Source organism: Xyrauchen texanus, chromosome 24 (assembly GCF_025860055.1).
Source record: "Xyrauchen texanus isolate HMW12.3.18 chromosome 24, RBS_HiC_50CHRs, whole genome shotgun sequence".
NCBI classification, from domain to species: Eukaryota; Metazoa; Chordata; class Actinopteri; order Cypriniformes; family Catostomidae; genus Xyrauchen; species Xyrauchen texanus.
The window spans coordinates 42,609,381-42,629,431 of NC_068299.1; the positions used below are offsets into that span (position 1 = coordinate 42,609,381).

At 38.7% G+C, this 20,051-nt stretch overlaps 1 protein-coding gene across 2 annotated transcripts in view; it reads left to right on the forward strand.

Moving 5' to 3' along the window:
* Positions 1–19,687, forward strand: part of LOC127617864 (serine/threonine-protein phosphatase 4 regulatory subunit 3-like) — a 61,285-nt gene extending 41,598 nt beyond the window's left edge. For both annotated transcript variants that reach the window (XM_052089981.1, XM_052089982.1), the window contains 5 exons: positions 4,414–4,583; positions 4,660–4,799; positions 4,882–5,018; positions 8,913–9,085; positions 18,178–19,687. In XM_052089981.1, the coding sequence (XP_051945941.1) occupies positions 4,414–4,583; positions 4,660–4,799; positions 4,882–5,018; positions 8,913–9,085; positions 18,178–18,279 (722 nt within the window). In that variant the 3' untranslated portion in view covers positions 18,280–19,687. The remainder of the gene's footprint in view (positions 1–4,413; positions 4,584–4,659; positions 4,800–4,881; positions 5,019–8,912; positions 9,086–18,177) is intronic.
* The last annotated feature ends 364 nt before the right edge of the window (positions 19,688–20,051 follow it).

A 20,051-nucleotide genomic window follows, 5' to 3' on the forward strand; every position in this document is an offset into this window, starting at 1 on the left:
TGCTGGCATTTAACTGTAAGCAGTTTTGCTGTAACCAATTAGTCACCTCCTGTAAACAAGCAACCAAGGATAAATTAGGGCTTGATCCTCCAGCTCCAATCGGTAAATAAATCTGAATATCATCGGCATATAGGTGATAAAATATACCATATTTCCTGAATATTTGACCTAGAGGCAGCAAAAACAGAGAAAAAAGAATAGGTCCCAAAATTGAACCTTGAGGTACTCCACAATCCAGAGAAACTGACCCGGAGGAAAAATCCCCAACGCTAACAGAAATTGAACGCCCCCTTAAATATGAGGAAAACCAATTGAAAACCGTCCCTCTCAGCCCTACAACCTGTTCCAAACGATTAATAAGAATATCATGATCAATTAAATCAAAAGCTGCACTAAGATCCAACATGATTAGCGCCCCAGTATTGCCCGAATCTGCAATAAGTAATAGATCATTAGAAACTCGCAGTAAAGCTGATTCAGTACTGTGTCCTGCCCGAAAACCAGACTGAAAGACATCTAACACCTTGTTTCTAGCCAAAAAAGAACTTAACTAAGATAAAACTACCTTTTCTAAAATTGTAGAAATACAAGGCAGCTTTGAAATGGGCCGATAATTATTAAAATCCAACGGGTCAAGAGTATGCTTTTTAAGAAGGGGCTGAATAACCCCCTGCTTAAAACTTAACGGAAAAATGCCTGTATAAAGACTGCAATTAACAATAGCAGTAATACAAGGCCCAGTATAATCGAATGTCTCAGCCAACAAATCAAAAGGCAAAACATCCCAACTAGGAGCTGGGCGTTTCAACTTCCCAATAATAAGGCTAATATCCTTGATTGAGACCAAATCAAATTTATCAAACGTGCTAACATTTTTTTAAAGTGTCTCCTGTCAAACCATTCCAGTCATGAAAACCAGATCTAATTGTGTTAATTTTATCTAAAAAAAACATTTAAAAACTTCTCACAACACTCAGTAGATGGTAGTATTGAGACAGTATTTGAGTTAAAAAAAAACCTATTAATAGATTGAAACAAGATTTTAGGTGATTTTGAATGCTGTAATATAATTTTAGAAAAAAATGCTGGTTTAGCGTCCTTTACAGCCTTCTGGTATCCCATACGTAAATCACGTAAAATCTGTTGCGAGATCATAAGTTTATCCTTTTTCCAAGCCCGTTCTGCTCGCCTACACTGCTGTCTAAGAGCCCGAGTTTGTTCATTTAACCACGGCTGATGATTAACCTTACTATGCTTGATCTTATATGGAGCAACAGAGTCTAAAACTCCAGAACACACAGAATTAAAAGCCCTAAGTAACTCATCTGGATCTGCCGTAATAACTACAGACTCAGACCATGATACATCAGAAAGAGTTATAAAAATATCACCAAACGCCTTAGGTGTAGACTGATCGATTGTACGAGAGCGCATATAAGAATGCTGATGCTCCACCTTCTCAATTTGCACATATACGTTAAAAGTAACAGGCAAATGATCTGAAATACAGGCATCATTAACAACAACATCACAGATAGACAGCCCTAAAGAAAAAACAAGGTCCAAAGGATGTCCTTTTTCATGTGTGGGACCACATCCTTCTCCAAAGGCTTCCCAGGGCAACAAATATGAATGTTAAAATCCCCAGCAAGTAAAATATGATCAGACAATAATAAAATAGTAGATAAGAACTCAGAAAATTCCTGAATAAAAACTTGGCTATACTTTGGAGGTCGATAAACAACTACTCCCAAATCAGACTTATAAAACTCAAGTCTTAATAACTGAACCTCAGAGCTCGAATCACATGCAGTCGATAAACGGTGACATTTATACTGCTGCTTACAAACAGTAGCTAAACCCCCACCACGACCCATCAGTCTCGGGTATTAATTAACATATAATCAGGTGGACAAATTTCCTCACAAGGACTACCCTCATCCCGATTTAGCCATGTCTCTGTAATAAATAGGAAGTCCAAGACATTCTGCAATATAAAATCATTTAAAATGAATGTCTTGTTTGAAATCGAGCGCGCATTTACAAGCGACATCTGTAAAGTCTGTACAACCATGGGGGCCGCTGTAGTAAGGCCCGACTTAACCGTCTTAAGATCAATCAAGTTGCTCAACTCTGCACCTCTGACATGTGATGAAAACTTTGCATCCTGATAAAACCACAGCGCTGACGAACCTCCATCCGGATACACTGGCAACAAATGCGAACATCGCCAACCCCGCAGATCCGCAGCACGATCCATGATGCCGCCAACTGTAGCAAACTGCACAACCGCACAAGACCTCCGCAAGAATATCTGCTTCACGTGAGCACCTGCACGTCTCCCTCGTCGTCGGCGCCGCTTTTTCCTGCAGCACGCACATCCATCCGGAGAACGCTGTAAATACGATGGCAGCGAATGATAGAAAAAGGGACACTTGTTTGCACTGCTTATCGACAAGTCCACAACATGCGAACGAATCTGAAACAGGGTAGTATGGTCATAGACCCACAGAGACTGGCATGGACAAAATAAAACATTTAAGAAGACAAAAAAAAACAAACAAACTAAAAAGCATAGAGGAGCGACGGCAAGCCACAACACTGGTCGGCGCCATCTTTTTTTAAAAGATGCAAGATGCTTAAAACTGCATTCACACTGGTTCTAACAAAGACAGAGCTGATACTGTGAAGAAATGTGTGTCGAAGAGATGAACTATTTGTCATGAGTAGGAGAAAGTTTGTTTGCAGAGTAGACATTGAGCGGTTTCACTGTGGCCTACGATTTAAAAACACACCGCTGTCATACTGTTGACACGTTCTCTTTCACGGCATTGTGGGAAAATAAAATCCTTACAAAGATCTTATTTTTGTTTTAAATATTAGTTCAGTTAAGAGACAATCGGCTACATTGACAGCATCATACACTTGTTGCGATAGTCATTGCATGTCGGTTTTCCTCCACTCGGGCGGTTGCATTCAAATGTTGATGATGGTTATCCAGTTTGTAAAGTGTGGAAAAGTGTCGTCTCATGCAGGGAACTCCAAACCTGAAGTACCATGTCCGTGAGCATCATCCCACGGAGTTTACAGAGATAAATGTAAGTGTAAATACAGTAGGTTTATAGGCTAATAAAATAAAGACCCCCTTACAAAAGAAACACAACCAGACACAGTACACTTTTAATGACTTGTAATGATAGGTTTATAGGTAGACTAACATAACGTTTGTGCCATCAGTCTCACTCGCGCAAATTCATTTAAACGCAAAGTTACGCAGGCCAGCTATTTCTTAAATTATTTTCTTAACCCTAATAAGGGCATAATGAAACCTCAGAAAATTAACTAATTGCTATTTTCTAACACATTAGGTCTCAAATAATACATTTCTATGTTTTCCAAATATTGCTTTTATTTTCAATAGTACAGCTTTTAGAATAATAATAACATGAAGAAACATTTACCTCAAGGTCAGCTCCTCAAAAAATGATCAAGTGCGTTGCAACAGATGACTTACAATGCGTTTAGTACTATTTTGTTTTATTTGTGACTGACTTTTTATAAAAAAAAAGAGGATGAAAATTGCTTTTAGCCCAGTTCACACCGGGGGTGGCGTTGTCGTTTGATGTCGCTAGACTTTGCAATCTGTGTTGCTGGTGTCATTCCCACTGCTGCCGACGCTCTAACGATATTGATAGTGTTTGAATTGCTGGTTACAGATGATAATGCCGATAAAACAAAGTTATTCTAATTTCACAAGGAATCAGTTCTTTTGTTTCTAAAATGCACATTCTGCAGGGGAGAGCGTTTTATATAACCTGCAGCAGTGCTTATTGCATCATATCATTAAAAAGGACAAATGTTATATCAGTATATTAATAAAAAAAAGCATAATAACTCAGCAGCCAATAACATAAAATTAACATCAAACCATAAATCTTTTGAGCTATTTGTAAAAGTAATAACTGCCGTGATAAAATAATTGATTATCATGCAGATATCTCACCATCACGGAAGAAAATACAGATAAATAACACTGACTGTGGATTGAAGTGTGATACTCAAACCAGGGAGCTCCTCGCGGCCGTGCAGTCGGCGAAACTAGCGTACGCGATGCATCGGAGCATGGCTTCTCGGGAGCAAACTTATTGGATATCATGATGTCACTTGTCTTAATGTCATTTTCTGGGATGTGTGTGAAGGTGAGCACAGATAATGGGAAAGTTCTGGCAGTTTCAATGAACAAAATCTCACAGTGCCAGAGCAACTTTTCTGCATTTCATTCTGTAATCTCTGCGTTAATTGTTGTCTACTACTGTAATGGCTTGGTTTTCCCTGGTCCTCTCCTATCTTAGTTGTGTTCTTCTGCACAGCTGCTTGAGGTTAATGGTGAACTGTGGTCATTTGATCGTTCAGGTGCCCTGCGCTTCATGAGGAGAATCATTGGTCTGAAGGATGAGTATTATAACCGCTACATCATGAAAGGAAAGCTATTTGATCCGGTCATCAATGCCCTGCTGGACAATGGAACCAGATACAACCTGCTGAACTCGGCCATCATCGAGCTCTTCGAATTCATTAAAGTGGTAAGAGTGTGTATCCTTCATATTCCTCCATTACTCACTGTCTGCTCGTGTCTCATGAGTGTCACTTCATCATCAGGAGGACATCAAGTCTCTCACTGCTCACATCGTTGATAACTTCGACAAAGCGCTAGAGTCCATTGAGTACGTGCAGACATTCAAGGGTTTGAAGGGTCGATACGAGCAGGAGAAGGAGCGACAGAGCCGAGGACTCAACAGGTACCTGAACGCATCCAATTTCAATCGACTACACAAACTGATCATGTCATGCCGGGTAACGGGTCAGGTGAATGTCTGACAGGTATCGCAGAGATGCGCGCTCATTTGAGGACGATGAAGACATGTGGCTGAATGAAGATGAGGAGGAGGTGGAGGAAACAGACGCAGGATCAGACAAGAGCAACACTGATTACGGGAAGTTCATGGAGAATGAGAAAGGTATTCTTGCGTTTAGGCTCTAGTCAACTGTGAACTCGTATTCAGTGCCACTTTCATTTAAACAAACCCCAGGAACTATGGGTCTGTTCCAAATCTTAGTGAGGGTCTCACTTTATGACATTATAGGTGTGCTCCTGACGTGAAGGCTGACATTAATTATGCTGCCTCCCTTAAGTTGTCTCGTTTTGGCCAAATTCTAAGGTTTCCTTTTATGTATTCTACCAGGCGATCCCAGAACGCACCGTTATGAGCTCGGTGGATAAATAAATCCAACATGGTGGACAAGGCAAGAAACATTTTTATTATAAATGTACTTCTAATTAAGGGTGGGAATCACACGGTAACTAGCGATACGATACTATATGGATATCTAGGTCACGATACGATATTACAGTGATTATTTTTGGTGTACTACGATATGTCACTCACTATTTCTCATTCATCAAAATACTTCAGAGGACTCTTATCAAATCACCAAATGCATTGTTAAATCGATATAAAAGTGCCTGAAACGGAGTGGTGGTGGTGTAGTGGTCTAAAGCACGTAACTGGTAAACTGGTTTGATCCCCATAGTCACCACCATTGTTTCCTTGAGTAAGGCACTTAACTCCAGGTTGCTCTGGGGGGATTGTCCCTGTAATAAGTGCACTGTAAGTCACTTTGGATAAAAGCTTCTGCCAAATGCATAAAAGTAAATGTAAATGAAATAATTGGAATATAAACATTTATTTGTGAACATAAGCAATACTGACCCTCATTAGTATTTAACTTTTATACAAAGTAAACATATCAAATATTAAGACCTGCAGTCCTTACAACTTAAAGGGATAGTGCAAACAAAAACCCTTCTGGGAGGTGAACCATGTTTTGTGAAGTTCACATGCAGTCTAAAGTATCAGGGTGTCTGCGGGTACGTAAAAAGTCTTAAATATCTTAAAATTCATTTCAAATTCAAAATACATTTTGGGGTGTGAATAGAGGAGATGCTTTAAATAGTGAATAGCTCACAATACTAGTGAACAGCTTGCTCCGAGCTGCTGTCAATCCCACAATCCACCTAGCACCAGTGTTGCTCTGCTTTCATAGGAATTAATTGAAACCGCTTGCACTGGTTCGCTCACGTTGCACCAGTGGAAATGTTCGGTCAAAGCGGTATGGGATGGGCTGAGGGGGATTATGATCATCAGATACCAAACAGTGGGGACATGCAAGTAAACAAGTCTATCTGGAGCTCCATCTGATGTATAGAAGGTATTTTTTCTGCCATGTCAGATAAACAATTTAACATGTAATATACATAATAATAGTATAGCTAAATAAATATGATAATATTCATAATATATATATATTATTATCTGTCATTATCTGTCTTTCATGATTTCATCTGTTATCAATTTATACATTTTGTCAACATTAAACAGCCATTTTTAATGTACAACTGGAGAGTATTGACTTGAACTAGTTCACCCAAAAAGGAAAATTCTGTCATCACTCACCTTCATGCTGTTGCAAACCTGTAAGACTCAAAAGGAGATGTTGGTGAAAATGTTAGTTTCAGGAACTAGACAACTTGCATTGAATGGAAAACAGATGCAGTGACCGTAAATACTAACATTCTGCTTAACATCACATTTTTAGTGTTACGGAAAAGAGAAATTCATACAGGCTTGAGATTGAAATGTAATGACAGAAATGCCCTTTAACAACCTGTTAAAGTATTTATAAAGGTATCTGCCAAGAACAGACATCAAGGAGCCTCAGTGGTTTTGTATTGACCTGCTAGTTAATAATTGAATGTGTTTTTAAATCATTTGTTTCATTGCAAAAGTGGTCTTATTTTTTATTTTATTTGGCTTTAACTAGTCTTAAAAAGTATTAAATGTCAATCCTTCAAACCTGCAGATACCCTGAAATAGTCTCTGACGCATCCATGCATCGAAAGCTTTTCCACATTGCGGCTGACATCTGAAGAGTTACGTTCTGTCTCGGCAATAAAGCATACCAGAAGTTTACATGCACTTAGGTTTAAGTCATTAAAACTAACTTTTTAACCACTCCACCGATTTAATATTAGCAAACTATAGTTTTAGCAAGTTGTTTAGGACATCTACTTTGTTTCCAACAAATTGCTTCACTTTTAATTGAATATCACAATTCCAGTTGGTCAGAAGTTATTGTATGTATTTTAAGGCCCACTTTCAAACTCAGTGCCTCTTTGCTTGACATCATGGGAAAATCAAAAGAAATCAGCCTGGGGACCAAGGTCTTACTATTTGGAGAAATGTCCTCTGGTCTGATTAAACAGAAATTGAAATGTTTGGCCATAATGAACATCGTTATGTTTGGAGAAAAAAAAGTGATGCTTGTGAGCTGATGAACACCATCTCAACTGTGAAGCATGGGGATGGCAGCATCATGTTGTGGGGGTGCTTTGCTGCAGGAGGGACTGGTGCACTTCTCAAAATAGGAAGGAAAATTATGTGGATATATTGAAGCAACATCTCAAGACATCAGCCAGGAAGTTGAAGCTCATCACAAATGGGTCTTCCAAATGGACAATGACCCCAAGCACACCTCCAAAGTTGTGGCAAAATGTCTTAAGGGACAACAAAGTCAAGGTATTGTAGTGGCCATCACAAAGCACTGACCTTAACCCGATATTTGTGGGCAAAACTGAAAAAGCATGTGTGAGCATGGAGGACTACAAACCTGAATCAGTTACACCAGTTCTGTCTGGAGGAATGGGACAAAATTCCAGCAACTTATTGTGAGAAGCTTGTGGAAGGATCCCCAAAACATTTGACCCAAGATAATCAATTTAAAGGCAGTGATACCAAATACTAACTAAGTGTGTAAACTTCTGACCCACTGGGAATGTGATGAAAGAAATAAAAGCTGGAATAAATACATCTCTCTACAATTATTCTGACATTTCACATTCTTAATATAAAGTAGTGATCCTAACTGACCTAAGACGGGGAATGTTTTCAACGATTAAATGTCAGGAATTGTGAAAAACTGAGTTTAAATATATTTGGCTTAGGTGTGTGAAAACGTATGACTTCTTCTGTAGTAAAAATGTCTACCGCACCACTATGTAGAATGCATTAAATACTGAATGGTGTCGATACATTTAAAAAAATAAAAAAATTTAAAACGGACTATATTACCCAAAATGTTTGTGTGCTATGCGTTTTGATGCTCATTTGAGTATGGAACGCTATTAGGATGACTCAGAGTTGAAACCTTTGTAGTGTTTCAAATCGCTCATTTATGAGACATCGTTTCAGCAAGGATGCAGCCATAAAAGACAGCTGCCTATGTAGAAGGAGACAGGAAGACAGCTCAATAAGTTTGAACAGACCCTCTGTGTTCGTGTATTAAGTGTTACTGAATGTACAGTGCACCCATCATGAATTCATGGAGATTTAAATCAGTGTAGTTGGTGACTAGATAAAACAACTTGCAGATTCACATTTTGTTTTAGTAAATGGTACTTGAACTTCAGGTAAACATGTTAACATCAGTGTTGCCATGCTCATGGGAATTTAGAATATAGATCAAATTAATGATCAAATTAGTGAATATAGATTTTCTAGTTTTCCTCAAGTCTAATATTTCATCCGCTATATATTGCTCTTGCGTTGTGTAAAAATATCTTCAAAGCCATAGTGATATATTGTTTGTGTGTCAGTTGTCCATTATATTTGATGAGTTAGTTGAAATGATTCACATTTCTGTCTAAATGATTCATTACTGAATCAGATCTCTAGCCAGTAACCGATCGATTAAAGATAGATTAAACCGATTAAAGTTTCACATCCTATTCAAAAGTCTAAAAAGAATGAAGTACTTTTACTTTGTGAATTCACACATCTGTCTTGTTGTTTCAGTGAAAGAGTGTCAAGACAAAGACAAAGAGAGTCATGCCAAGCGGACGCCCACAGGCAGCTTTAAGTTCGCCTTCTCTCAGTCCACAGGAGCTGCCAACAGCTCCAAACCTCCACCATCAGATTCCTGCAGCAGCTCCAAACCACCTGCAGTGCCCTCCGGACACACCGCCAGGGTACATCATGCCCAAATAGTCATGTTACTGTTCCTACATTTTTGCTTGTACGTTTGGCAGCAGTTTCCTGGCGAAATTAAAACTAGAGGCACTACAACAATAACTATTATTCTCTTTCACACGAGTAAAACAGCAGATTATCAGTTCATAAACACTTACTTTTTACCCTGTTCCTCACAAAATGTTATGACATCTAAACTATTTTACTCGAGTGCATGACACATTTTAACATTTACATTACATAATCAACTACAGCCGTGGCCAAAAGTACTGGCAGTGACAAAGTTTTCTGCTTCAGTTGTTTACGTGTTCATTCATATTGTTTCTACGTTATTGTGCAGAGTGATCTGATGCATTTTAAATAACTGTAAAAAGCTTAATTGGACAAAGAATTTTACTCAAATTTCACAGTTTTTTGGCCCTGGCACAAAATGACCAGCTAACATCATTTCACTAATCATATCAGCAGCACCTGTGAAAGTGTGAACGAGTACTAGTCAGGTGAAATCACTCTATCATTTTGATTGGATTATAAGAGATTATAAGAGCTTTTATTCCTATAAAAGGAGGGAAGATGTGCTTTCAATCATTGTGTTCTTGTTAGCAATGGTTCCCTCTAAAGAAAGACATGCAGCCGTCATCGCTTTGCATCAAAATGGCCTCACATGCAAAGAATATTGCACCTGAAAGAACCATTTACCGGATCACCAAGAACTTCAAGGATAAAGTTTCAACTGCAGTGAAGAAGGCTTCAGGATGTTCCAGAGTGTCCAGCAAGCGCCAGGACCTTCTCCTCCTGAGGAGTCTGCTACGGCATCATGTCACCACCAGTGCAGAGCTTGCTCAATATTGGCAGCAGGTTGGTGTGAGTGCATCTGCACCCACAGTGAGTGGCCTGGTGTCAAGAAGGGCAGCAAAGAAGCCACTTCTCTCCAAGAAAAGCTTCAAGGACGGACTGAAATTCTGCAGGAAGTACAAGGATTGGACAGCAGAAGACTGATGCGAAGTTATTTTCTCTGAAGCCCCCTTCCGACTGTTTGAGACATCTGTAAAATCAATAGTCTGGAGAAGAAAAGGTGAACACTACCATGAGTCCTGTGTCGTGCCAACAGTGAAGCATCCTGAGACCATCCATGTGTGGGTTTTCATCACAGGGAGTGGGCTCTCTCACAATTCTGCCCAAAAAACTGCCATGAATAAAGAATGGTATCAAAACGTCCTGCAAGAGCAACTTCTCACAACGATCCAGGAGCAATTTGATGATGTTTCCTGCATTTTCCAGCATGCTGGAGCGCCATGTCACAAGTTAAGAGTGATAATGAAGTGGCTCGGAGATCATTACATTGAAATTTTGGATCTGTGGCCAGGCAACTCCCCGAATCTTAATCCCATAGAGAACCTGTCCTCAAAAGAAGAGTGGACAAACAGAAATCTGAGCACTAATAAGTCAAGAATGGATCGCCATTAGTCAGGGTTTGGTGCAGAAGCTGATATCCAGCATGCCAGAGTGAATTGCAGAGGTTATGAAGATCAAGGGTCAATACTGTAAATATTGACTCTTTGCATAAATGTAGTGTTTTTGCCAATAAAAGCCTTTAAAACTCATTATCATTGTTTTCCAGTATACCCCCAGATAGCAATGAGTCGGCAGGCCGCTGGCGGTGCTCCGGAGGCAGTACAAGCGGCAGAATGCCATTATCGCAAACACGTTTGACAGCGCGGCAGCCGCCTTCCTACCGCCTGCGTTCCGCGGCCGGCCCGCTGGCCATCCGCCGTTCCGCTGCCGTTATATCGAAGGTGGACCTTCCGCGGGGCGTCTGAGGCAAACGCTATTTTCGAGCGATCAGCCGCAGCTTATTGTGTGTGTATATGTGTATATATATATATTTTATATTTTTAGCATGCAGTTTATCAAGAATAATGATTGATCAAACCAGACAATTCCGTTTTAATTCCACATTTCAAAGTACATTAACTGTCATTGAAACAAGATGTCAGATCAATGAAATATAAATAACAGAAAAATACAAACATTATACACACACACACACACACACACACACACACACAATAAAGAACATGCAGGTTTCCAATTCAATTTTGGTAAAAAAAAACCCAAAAAAAACACTATTGTAACACTTACAATAATTGTTAATAATATAAAGAGATCAGCTCTGGGATGAAAAGAATTACCAGTAAACATAAGCAATGAGGATATTTGGTACCAAAGAAAGTGCAGGATACCAAATAAATTGAGGTATAACATCATATTTACAAGTCATTTCTAACAATAGGATAAGTGGTAATAATTTAGAGTAAAGCTGTGGAGTAGAATATACCATTATAACTGCAATGCTGACCTGTGGCACAAGGATTTACAAGCTATATTTAACAATAGAATAACAGTTAAGCACTGTGACGGAATGAAGTAGAATTTTTGGTACCAGTTAATGTGCAATATCAAGTATCAGAGGTATGAAATAGTATTCCCAAGCTATTTTTAATAGAATAACAGTTAAGCACACTGATGGAATGAAAGTAGAATTTTTGGTACTAGTTAATGTGCAATATCAAATATCAGGCATGAAATAGGATTTACAAACTATAATAGAATCGTTAAGCACTGACGGAATGAAATAAGCCAATACTAAAGTCACGGTAAGTCGAATATTTTATACCAGATAATGTGCAGATATCAAGTATTAGATGTATAATCTAGGATTTACAAGCTATATTTAAAAATAGAATAGTTAAGCACTGTAACAATGAAATAAGCAGCAAATTGCATATGAAATAATTGAGATCTTTGGTATCAAAGAATCTGCAGGATAACAGGTATAATATAAATTTTGACATTGAACTTACACATGACAACAAGTGGGAACAAATACAATTAACAGCAGAAAATCTGGCTGTAGAGAAAACAGCCAATCAGAATGTCTGGAGTGGTTGGGGTCTGCGTGGCGTAGTGGGCTAAGAATCACCGGTTTTCCCCGACCTCCAGAATGAGGCAGTGCAAATTGGCATATCTTCAGTGATTCCTCGTGCGCCTGTATAAAAGGACAAACCATCCCATATTCATCCAAGGAGCTGCCCTCAAGGCAGGGTCACGAAGAAAAAAAAAGAGCAATTTCCACAGTGAACAGTGTGGATTGGGTGAGTGTAGTCTGACACTTTTAGCAGGCTTTTTTAGGGGTCTTGATGTTACTGACAGCAGGATAAAGAAAGGGTTCCAGTTGTCAGTGATGCTGGGGTGTCAGTAGTCAGCCTAGGTTTAAGGGGTCGGCTGTGGGTCCCTCTCAGCTGTGTGGTGCCTTTTTCCACCTTCACGTTCAGATGCTCCTTTCAGGTAACGCGTAACGTTAACCTGGATCGGCTCATCAGTGGCATCCTGGGTTGCCGGGTTCTTCCGGATGGCTCCTGTGGAAAATAAAGATCTGTCATTCCATTTGAATGGCATAAGGTCATACACATCTACTTAAATATAAAAAAAATATCCAACTTACTTTGAACAATGGTCTTCAGGAACATGTCTCTAAAACATGCTTTATCCCCTACACCAGTCCAGGTTGTATTGATGGAAAGGTGATTAGAGAAGATACTCTGAAGCATTCGCCACACGGTTGTCTTTAGGTCCCTCCCACATTTGATTGCCAAAAACCGAAGCTGAAAATACCAAAAAAAAGTGTTACAAATTACATTTCTCTGAAGCTTCTCATAAATTTTAAATGTGACAAGCTGTGGATTCAGACTGTAGAATATGCAGTGTACAATCTTAATTGTACTTTTTAGATTACCCTATGGCTTTATAAACGAAATCAGCACACTTACAAATCGTTGCTGGAGCTCTTTATCCTGCGTCAAACTGTTGTCAAGCAACGCCAAATCTTCCTGGGTGTCTAGGGGGAGTAACAGATCCCCTGGCAGGGATAACTCTCCAACAGACACATTGGCACTGAAATGTTGCAGCATAGCATCCATTTTGTTGTCCATGCTACGCACAACATCGCCAAACTCTCCCAAGACGTCGCGGCATTAGGGTCTGATCTGCACCTACAGGGGTTCCCGGAATAAAAGAATAAAGTAGTCAGTCCTGGTCCCTCAACTACTAAACTATGACATTTATATCTAGGTCTACTACATGTACAGGTGGCCCCAGTGGGAATTAAACCAACAACCACAGGTGTTGTTTGCAAGTTGTACCTGATTGCCCAGTGCGAGCAAACGTCTTCAACATTGTCCCAACTTGCTTCACCTGCTCTATAAGTGAGCCGCTGTCACCTGGGAAGTAACAATATATTGATTAGCAATACACTAAATATAATAGTAATATAATATAATCACAATTATCATACCAGTAACTTTCCCTGTAATTTCTATCCACAGTATGTTATGCATGGCATACAAGTTCATAATGAAGGACCCTTATGAGAACATCAATTTCATTTTTTTTCTTTGAAGCAGAATATTTGTTTGTAAAAGGAGAGGAAAAAGAATATAATGAAATATTGGTATACAGATTTTGGTTGATATATCATACTGTACAGTGAAATTTGCTATTGTTATATCCCTACTCACCTGAAGGACGGATAGATCAGGCAAATCTCCAGTCAGGCCTTTGTAGAGTGTGCTCCTTCGAATAACATAAAACTTTCATGAGTGGGAAGTTGCATATCCACAGGTATTTTAATTCAAACATGCAACATATTGTAATAAATCTACAATATTCAGCCTTTACCTTACACCCTCGGTTGTTTCTCTACACTTTTATTATATTAAATACTTATTTATGTAGCGAATCAGCTCTATATTCTTCCACCATTAGGTAGCGAATCAGCTCTATGAAATATTAATAATCAATCATAACTTGTTATAATCGATTATGAATATTTGGATCAGTTAATCGGGTTAACTTGATGTAGCTACATTAACATTACAACCAAATACTCGGTTCATCCCGTGAACACTCAATTTTGGTTATTAATTAATTAATAGAAATGTACATTTCCGGGCAAGGGAAATGTCTTTCTTACTAAGTATTAAGAGCAAGTAGTCAAAATCTATGATTAGTGACTTTAGATATGAGCTTGAGACACAGACAACTTTACATGTGACATGAACAAGACTTTATTAACTAGACTAAACATTTAAACTACTCTAACATACATATACATACATTCATACAGTTTACCAAGGGAAAGAGGGCTGAAGCAGAATACAGGAAGGCAAGAAGTTATAGCATTGTTTGAAGTTCAGCAGATCAACAGCCTGAGCAAACCATCATATTAGTTCTGACATGCCCTTTTTAGAAAGGGGTGAGGATACTTAATGTATCAAATAATGAGACTAAGTTTGATACTTGCATGTCCCATTTGAATTAAACTGTCCTGATGCAATTTGTTGAGGCTCCAGTTGATCTTTGATGATGTTGTCTTGATGAGAGAGAACCAGTGGGAGTCAGAGAATCTTGGTGAATGGAAAGTCAAGGCCGTAGCCTGGCACACGCTTGGGAGTCCTTGGGGCCTTCTAGTTTGGCATCATTCAGCGAGAGAGTGAGAGAGCACAAGGCTCAGAGGGCAAGAGAGGCAGGAAGCAAGAGAGGCTAAGAGAGATGAGCTAAGAGCTAAGAGGGGGCTCAGAGAGAGCGAGGAACTGGGCGCAGCAATTTTATACCCTCAGGAAACAGGTCCCACCTCTCATTGGCTCGACCAATAAGAAGGGTTTGAGTTCTAGGCGGGAATTTGGTTTATTGCTCTTTGTTGTAAAATTGCCCATTGCATGTGCAAGAAAGAAAATGGGAAATATACTTGTAATACTAATATGTTGTTGTTATCGACATATCATGTACACAGTCATTTCAATCTTCAAAATACCAAGTTATAGAGACCAAATATGCCACACATATGATTTTGGTTAACCATAGTATGCAAAGTCTGAAACATTAACCCATTAGTTTGCAAGAAAACATAGATCAAGCACATTTAAGGGAAAATGTGAGATGGCACATTAGATACATGTCAATATTTATCACATGGATTATATATATATGTGTATATGGAATATATAGGATTAGAAAGTGTTCATTTCTCCTTCTCAGTAAGAATTGAGTTAGAATCAGCCCTCTCTAACATTTCTTTGGAGGTCGTAAACTTCTCCTTCCTTTGGGCAGGAGAATGATTCCTTTGTTCCGTCACGGCTCATTTGCATGTTTCTGGCTGGGTTTATGACGGTAAGAGATTTTGGGCTGAATGACTCAAAAGATGGCAAAACATAACGTAATATCATTCTACGAAGATCTTATATTCGAATTTAGCTAGGCCAAATCGTAAGGTTTAATTTGATACCAAGAAAAGTATATTTAGTACACTTAAAAGGGAATATACACTGAGGCTATTAAATATGAGGCCTCAGAGTTTAAAACACACAACTAAACAGTTCTAACGAGTTTGATATACCTCAGAAATACACAACATACAGGGATTACACGTATTTCATTAGCAATATGCAGTTCTGTGTTTAACTGAAAAACACACACACACACACACACATTTTTACGTTCAAAGTTTCCCCCTTCTTGTCCACACGATAAGCACGTGGTGAGCATGCGGATGTCACATGCGGTTCTCTGTCAATAGTTCATTGTCTCTTTGTCAATACATTTATTGTGCTTGTGGAGACTAGTTGGCGCTATTTCAGTAATTAGGGGAGTTTTTAACAGTAAGTTCTTGTTTGTTCGTGAATCTGTTAAGGCCACTGATCCTCCGCCATACCTTACATTTATATAGCTTGCTCACTGTATAATCATGATAGCCTAATACTTATAACACAAGATTGCATCTTAAACGAATGACTGTGTTGAAAACCTGAATAAGAACGCATTTTACCCGGAGGGGACCAGCTAGGGAAACTTACCTGCCTACAATAACTGTTTTCATTTGATTTGAATTACATTAAACATGAATAACCTTAGCCGAATCCCCAGGAACATCGGGCTATTAAAGTTACAAGCCTATAACTGCGGTCTTATCAATTCTAGCTTCACCATACACTCAAACTGTGAGGTTTCTCTGTTTTCCTCATGGACCTGTAACACAATGCCCTGACAGTGACTTCACCTGTGCCCTGATCTTTATTAGAAAATGAGAGGAGAGCAAGTTAATACAATTGATATTACAATTATCACAAAAATTAACAAACAGTCTGCTTTAAAACTAAGAAAAAACAAGCTTCTATACTAACGTTACATTAAAAATGAACACGTGGCGAACTAGCTTAGCCGCTATCTGCCGGCACACCACATTAGATTAAAATACTTACCCTTGTAGTTGTGCAGATAACTCGATATGTAGAGTTTAAAGCCCTTGTCCCTCTTGCTTGTCAGATCAGGGGACCAGGCATCAACAATGCGATGAACATCGCTGACGCTAATTATTGGAAGATCCTGGAGACATCGAGTAAAAACAGACATTTTGGGCGACGCGCAAGTAAACCGGAAACAGATGTGCCGACTTCTGGCGACAGCGGAAGTTCGTCACTACGCTTGTGCACGTAGGCTATTCAGGACTCCACAGTTCACAGTCTTTGTAATGTGTTTTAGCAATACATTTAACATTTATAATGTGTTTAGATTTTTTTACAGGGACTTTAACACTTTCTTAAACATTTGTACAGGTCATAATTGCAAACGAATCCCTTACCTACAAAAGGTAAAAAAAACAAATAAATCGAGGTTGGAAAAAATGTAAAGACATAAACGAAATTTCTGCGCAACTGTGAAACCAGAGGATAATTTAGCTTTTTCATTGAGTTTATCCTTCACGTCAAAACAGGGATTTTCATGTTTATGATAGATATCACCATGGTTGCAAATTAATAAAAAAATATAAAGTATACCCAAGATTTTGCCCATGTTGCAGATATCTTTCACTGTTCACTGATACAGGCATTGGTGAAAAGTCTAACTTCATCAATTTATTCTGCTAAATTGTTCATACCATGAATTAAATATCTATTTTAAAACCTAATCAGAATCAGAAAGATATTTATTGCCAAGTAAGTTTTACAAAAGGAATTCTTTTTGGTTTGTTGGTGCATGTCTCAAATGTGCATCAATCAAAGAAACGTAAACAATTTTCACCTAAGTGACATAAAATAATTCAATATATTTGACATATATTACTGTATAATCGCTTCAGAGTTTCAAAGTAATTTAAATGTCATTTCCTAAACCTTACCTTATCATGGAATCAAGAGTCAAGACTCTGTTATAAACCCTAATGGCTTTGGAGCAAAAAATAATAATAGCCAACATGGCTGGTCGATTTTGAGAGTCTAAGCTGTCCTTGTATTTCAAAGCGGCTTGCCGCCAGCCGGCCACGGTCCATTAGACGGAGGCTACCGCCAGAGAAAATGAAGCAGTCGGCCTGCCAGCTATTCGCCGGCGGCATCTCGCAAGAAATGGGAGTGACGAATTCGCCGGCAAACGTTTCATCCCCGCCAGTGGGACTATAGCCGACAGCTTGGGGTCGGCGGCAAAAAGAAGCCGTGCGGATATTTTTTGCTATCTGGGCCATAGATACATGAAAAAATTATCTACAAATACTGAAGCAGCAAACTTTGCAAAACACAAAATGTATGTCACTGCCAATACTTTTGGCCATTGCTGTACATTTACAAGTTTGTTCAAGTGTGATCAAATTATGCAGTAGCTTTGACTGATAGAACGTTGCACTTGTGATGTAAAGGAGCGGAGTACGAGTACTGAAGAGCACGTGAGTCCACAAAATGTTTTGGTTGTGTTTTTCATCTCACATTTGCTTTTTCTGACACTATCGGTTAGGTTTAGGGTAGGGAGGTTGTTTTTGTTGAGCATTAACCTCAAACACTTCATCTGTTTAAGAGAACATTTAACTCTTGTTGCGCCACACAGTGGACATTTCACCTCATCACTTCTTCGATATGTGTAATGAACTGTGTAATGTTGCCACATTAAGGTAATGTTCATGAGATCTCAGACTAATTATTTGACAGCTGTACAGACATGTTTCCATAAAGAAGCTTGTTTCCTTATCTAAACCTCCTGTGTTCTTCAGACTGGACCCATGGGCCTCGTGGATTACCCCGATGATGAGGATGAAGAGGAGCATGACGAAGAGGAACAGTCGCCACGGAAGCGGCCTCGTCTGGGCTCTTAAAGCGATCTGTTCTTCTGTTTCCTGCTGTCTAACAGTACTGGCTCTGAAACGCACAAGCTCAGTGAGCCGATCGCAGGGGCTGATGGGCTAGCAGGACTAGCCGCAACACTGATGTGTGCTCAGAGAGTGAGCGGGTGCTGGAAAACTGCTGTACAGTGTTCATTTTTTCCTTTAAATTAGTTGATTTTTAATCAGAGATCCTGTCAGTGGGCCTTTTATAATCACACATCCGTCTTTCAGGATAAAGTTGCAATTGCAATGTTGGTTTTTACAACAATAAACTGCAGTAACATGATGTTTTTGTGAAAGGGTTTGTGTTGCTCCTGTTGTGAATGCATTGTAGTAAAATCGTTCTGCTCCGTGGACATTTAAGAGTACTGATCCAAGATCAGCTTTTGGCCATCCTGTGTTGATGAATAAGACCTGAAAGCTGATTGGACCAGGATGTTTTGATTTAAATACTAAAAGCTATTTAGTTTTTTTTTCCCCTTCCTTTTGTACTATTTCCTACTAACACCATCTCTGATAATGAACATTTGTATTATTTTATTATTATCAGTTTTCAGATTAAATTTGGTCTTGCAATTGAACAGTGTTAATTATTTGTGATGGATTTGAATGAGAGAACTGTAGAGAGACTCAAATCAATAATACACTCCAAATTATTAATATGCAATTTTAATCTGACTACTAAATGGATGAAAGGAATCACATAACTAGTCACTTCACTTAGTTATATTCCTAAATATTTTGACAAATGTTTTTGTTTTTCCACTCAAATAATTCATAATGTCTAATTTTCCTCCATTGTTGCACATTGGTTTCCGTGATAATGACATACATATGAACTTGTGAAAAATGTGTAGCCTGAGTAATGTATTTAAGTTCATTGAAAGTCAGTAACTGTAAAGTGTTACACTACTTTTTGACCTAAAGTAGATTACAGACACTGATTTGTGTTCAGATTACAGCCAGCATGTGTCTCATCCACACATCTACTTTTCATCTGAACAAGTTCATGAACATGATCATCATCCATGTGCTGGAGGATCACAAGAGACCACTCTTTCATCCCCTACATGTGTCTATATGCTCAATAACAAAAAGAGCCCACAATAACAGTCGATTTAGTTCTAAATATGAGAAAGTGCTGGCTGGTTCCGTGGCGTTGGGTGTGTTCATGTACACAACCATCTGCTCTCACAACACGTCTCAACAATCAACATTATTGTCCATTAGTTGCTGCATATGTTTAGACAGATGAAACAACTGCAATGAAAGCTGGATTCCTGTCAATCTGTGAAACACGATTTTAGACTAACATCTCGAAGGACAACATTTAAAATGATTTGTTCATATATCTGATTTATAACTGAGTTGGCCAGTAAAAAATAAGAGCAGAATAAATTTTGTTTTTATTATTATTATTTTGGTCTAAAACATTTGAAATGTTTGTGGTTAAATTGTCATGATTTGACAAATAAAGCTTTTTATATAATTTTTTTTTCCTTTTGCCTTATAAGTATTCAAAACACTTCTGTTACAGGACCACTCCACTTTACGGTTGGACTCTACTCGCTTTACTTTTCTGAGCTTGCTTTTCCACTGCAGTTTAGTGCCACAACATGGGTGGGATTATAGGCTGCCGTGACATCATCTTAAACGTGACCGCTAGCTGTTAGCTACTAGCTCATTGTGCTGCATAAAGCAGTTGTTGCATGGTGATTTTACACAAGTGTAAGAGTTAAATTGGCCTGGATGTTTTAGAAGCA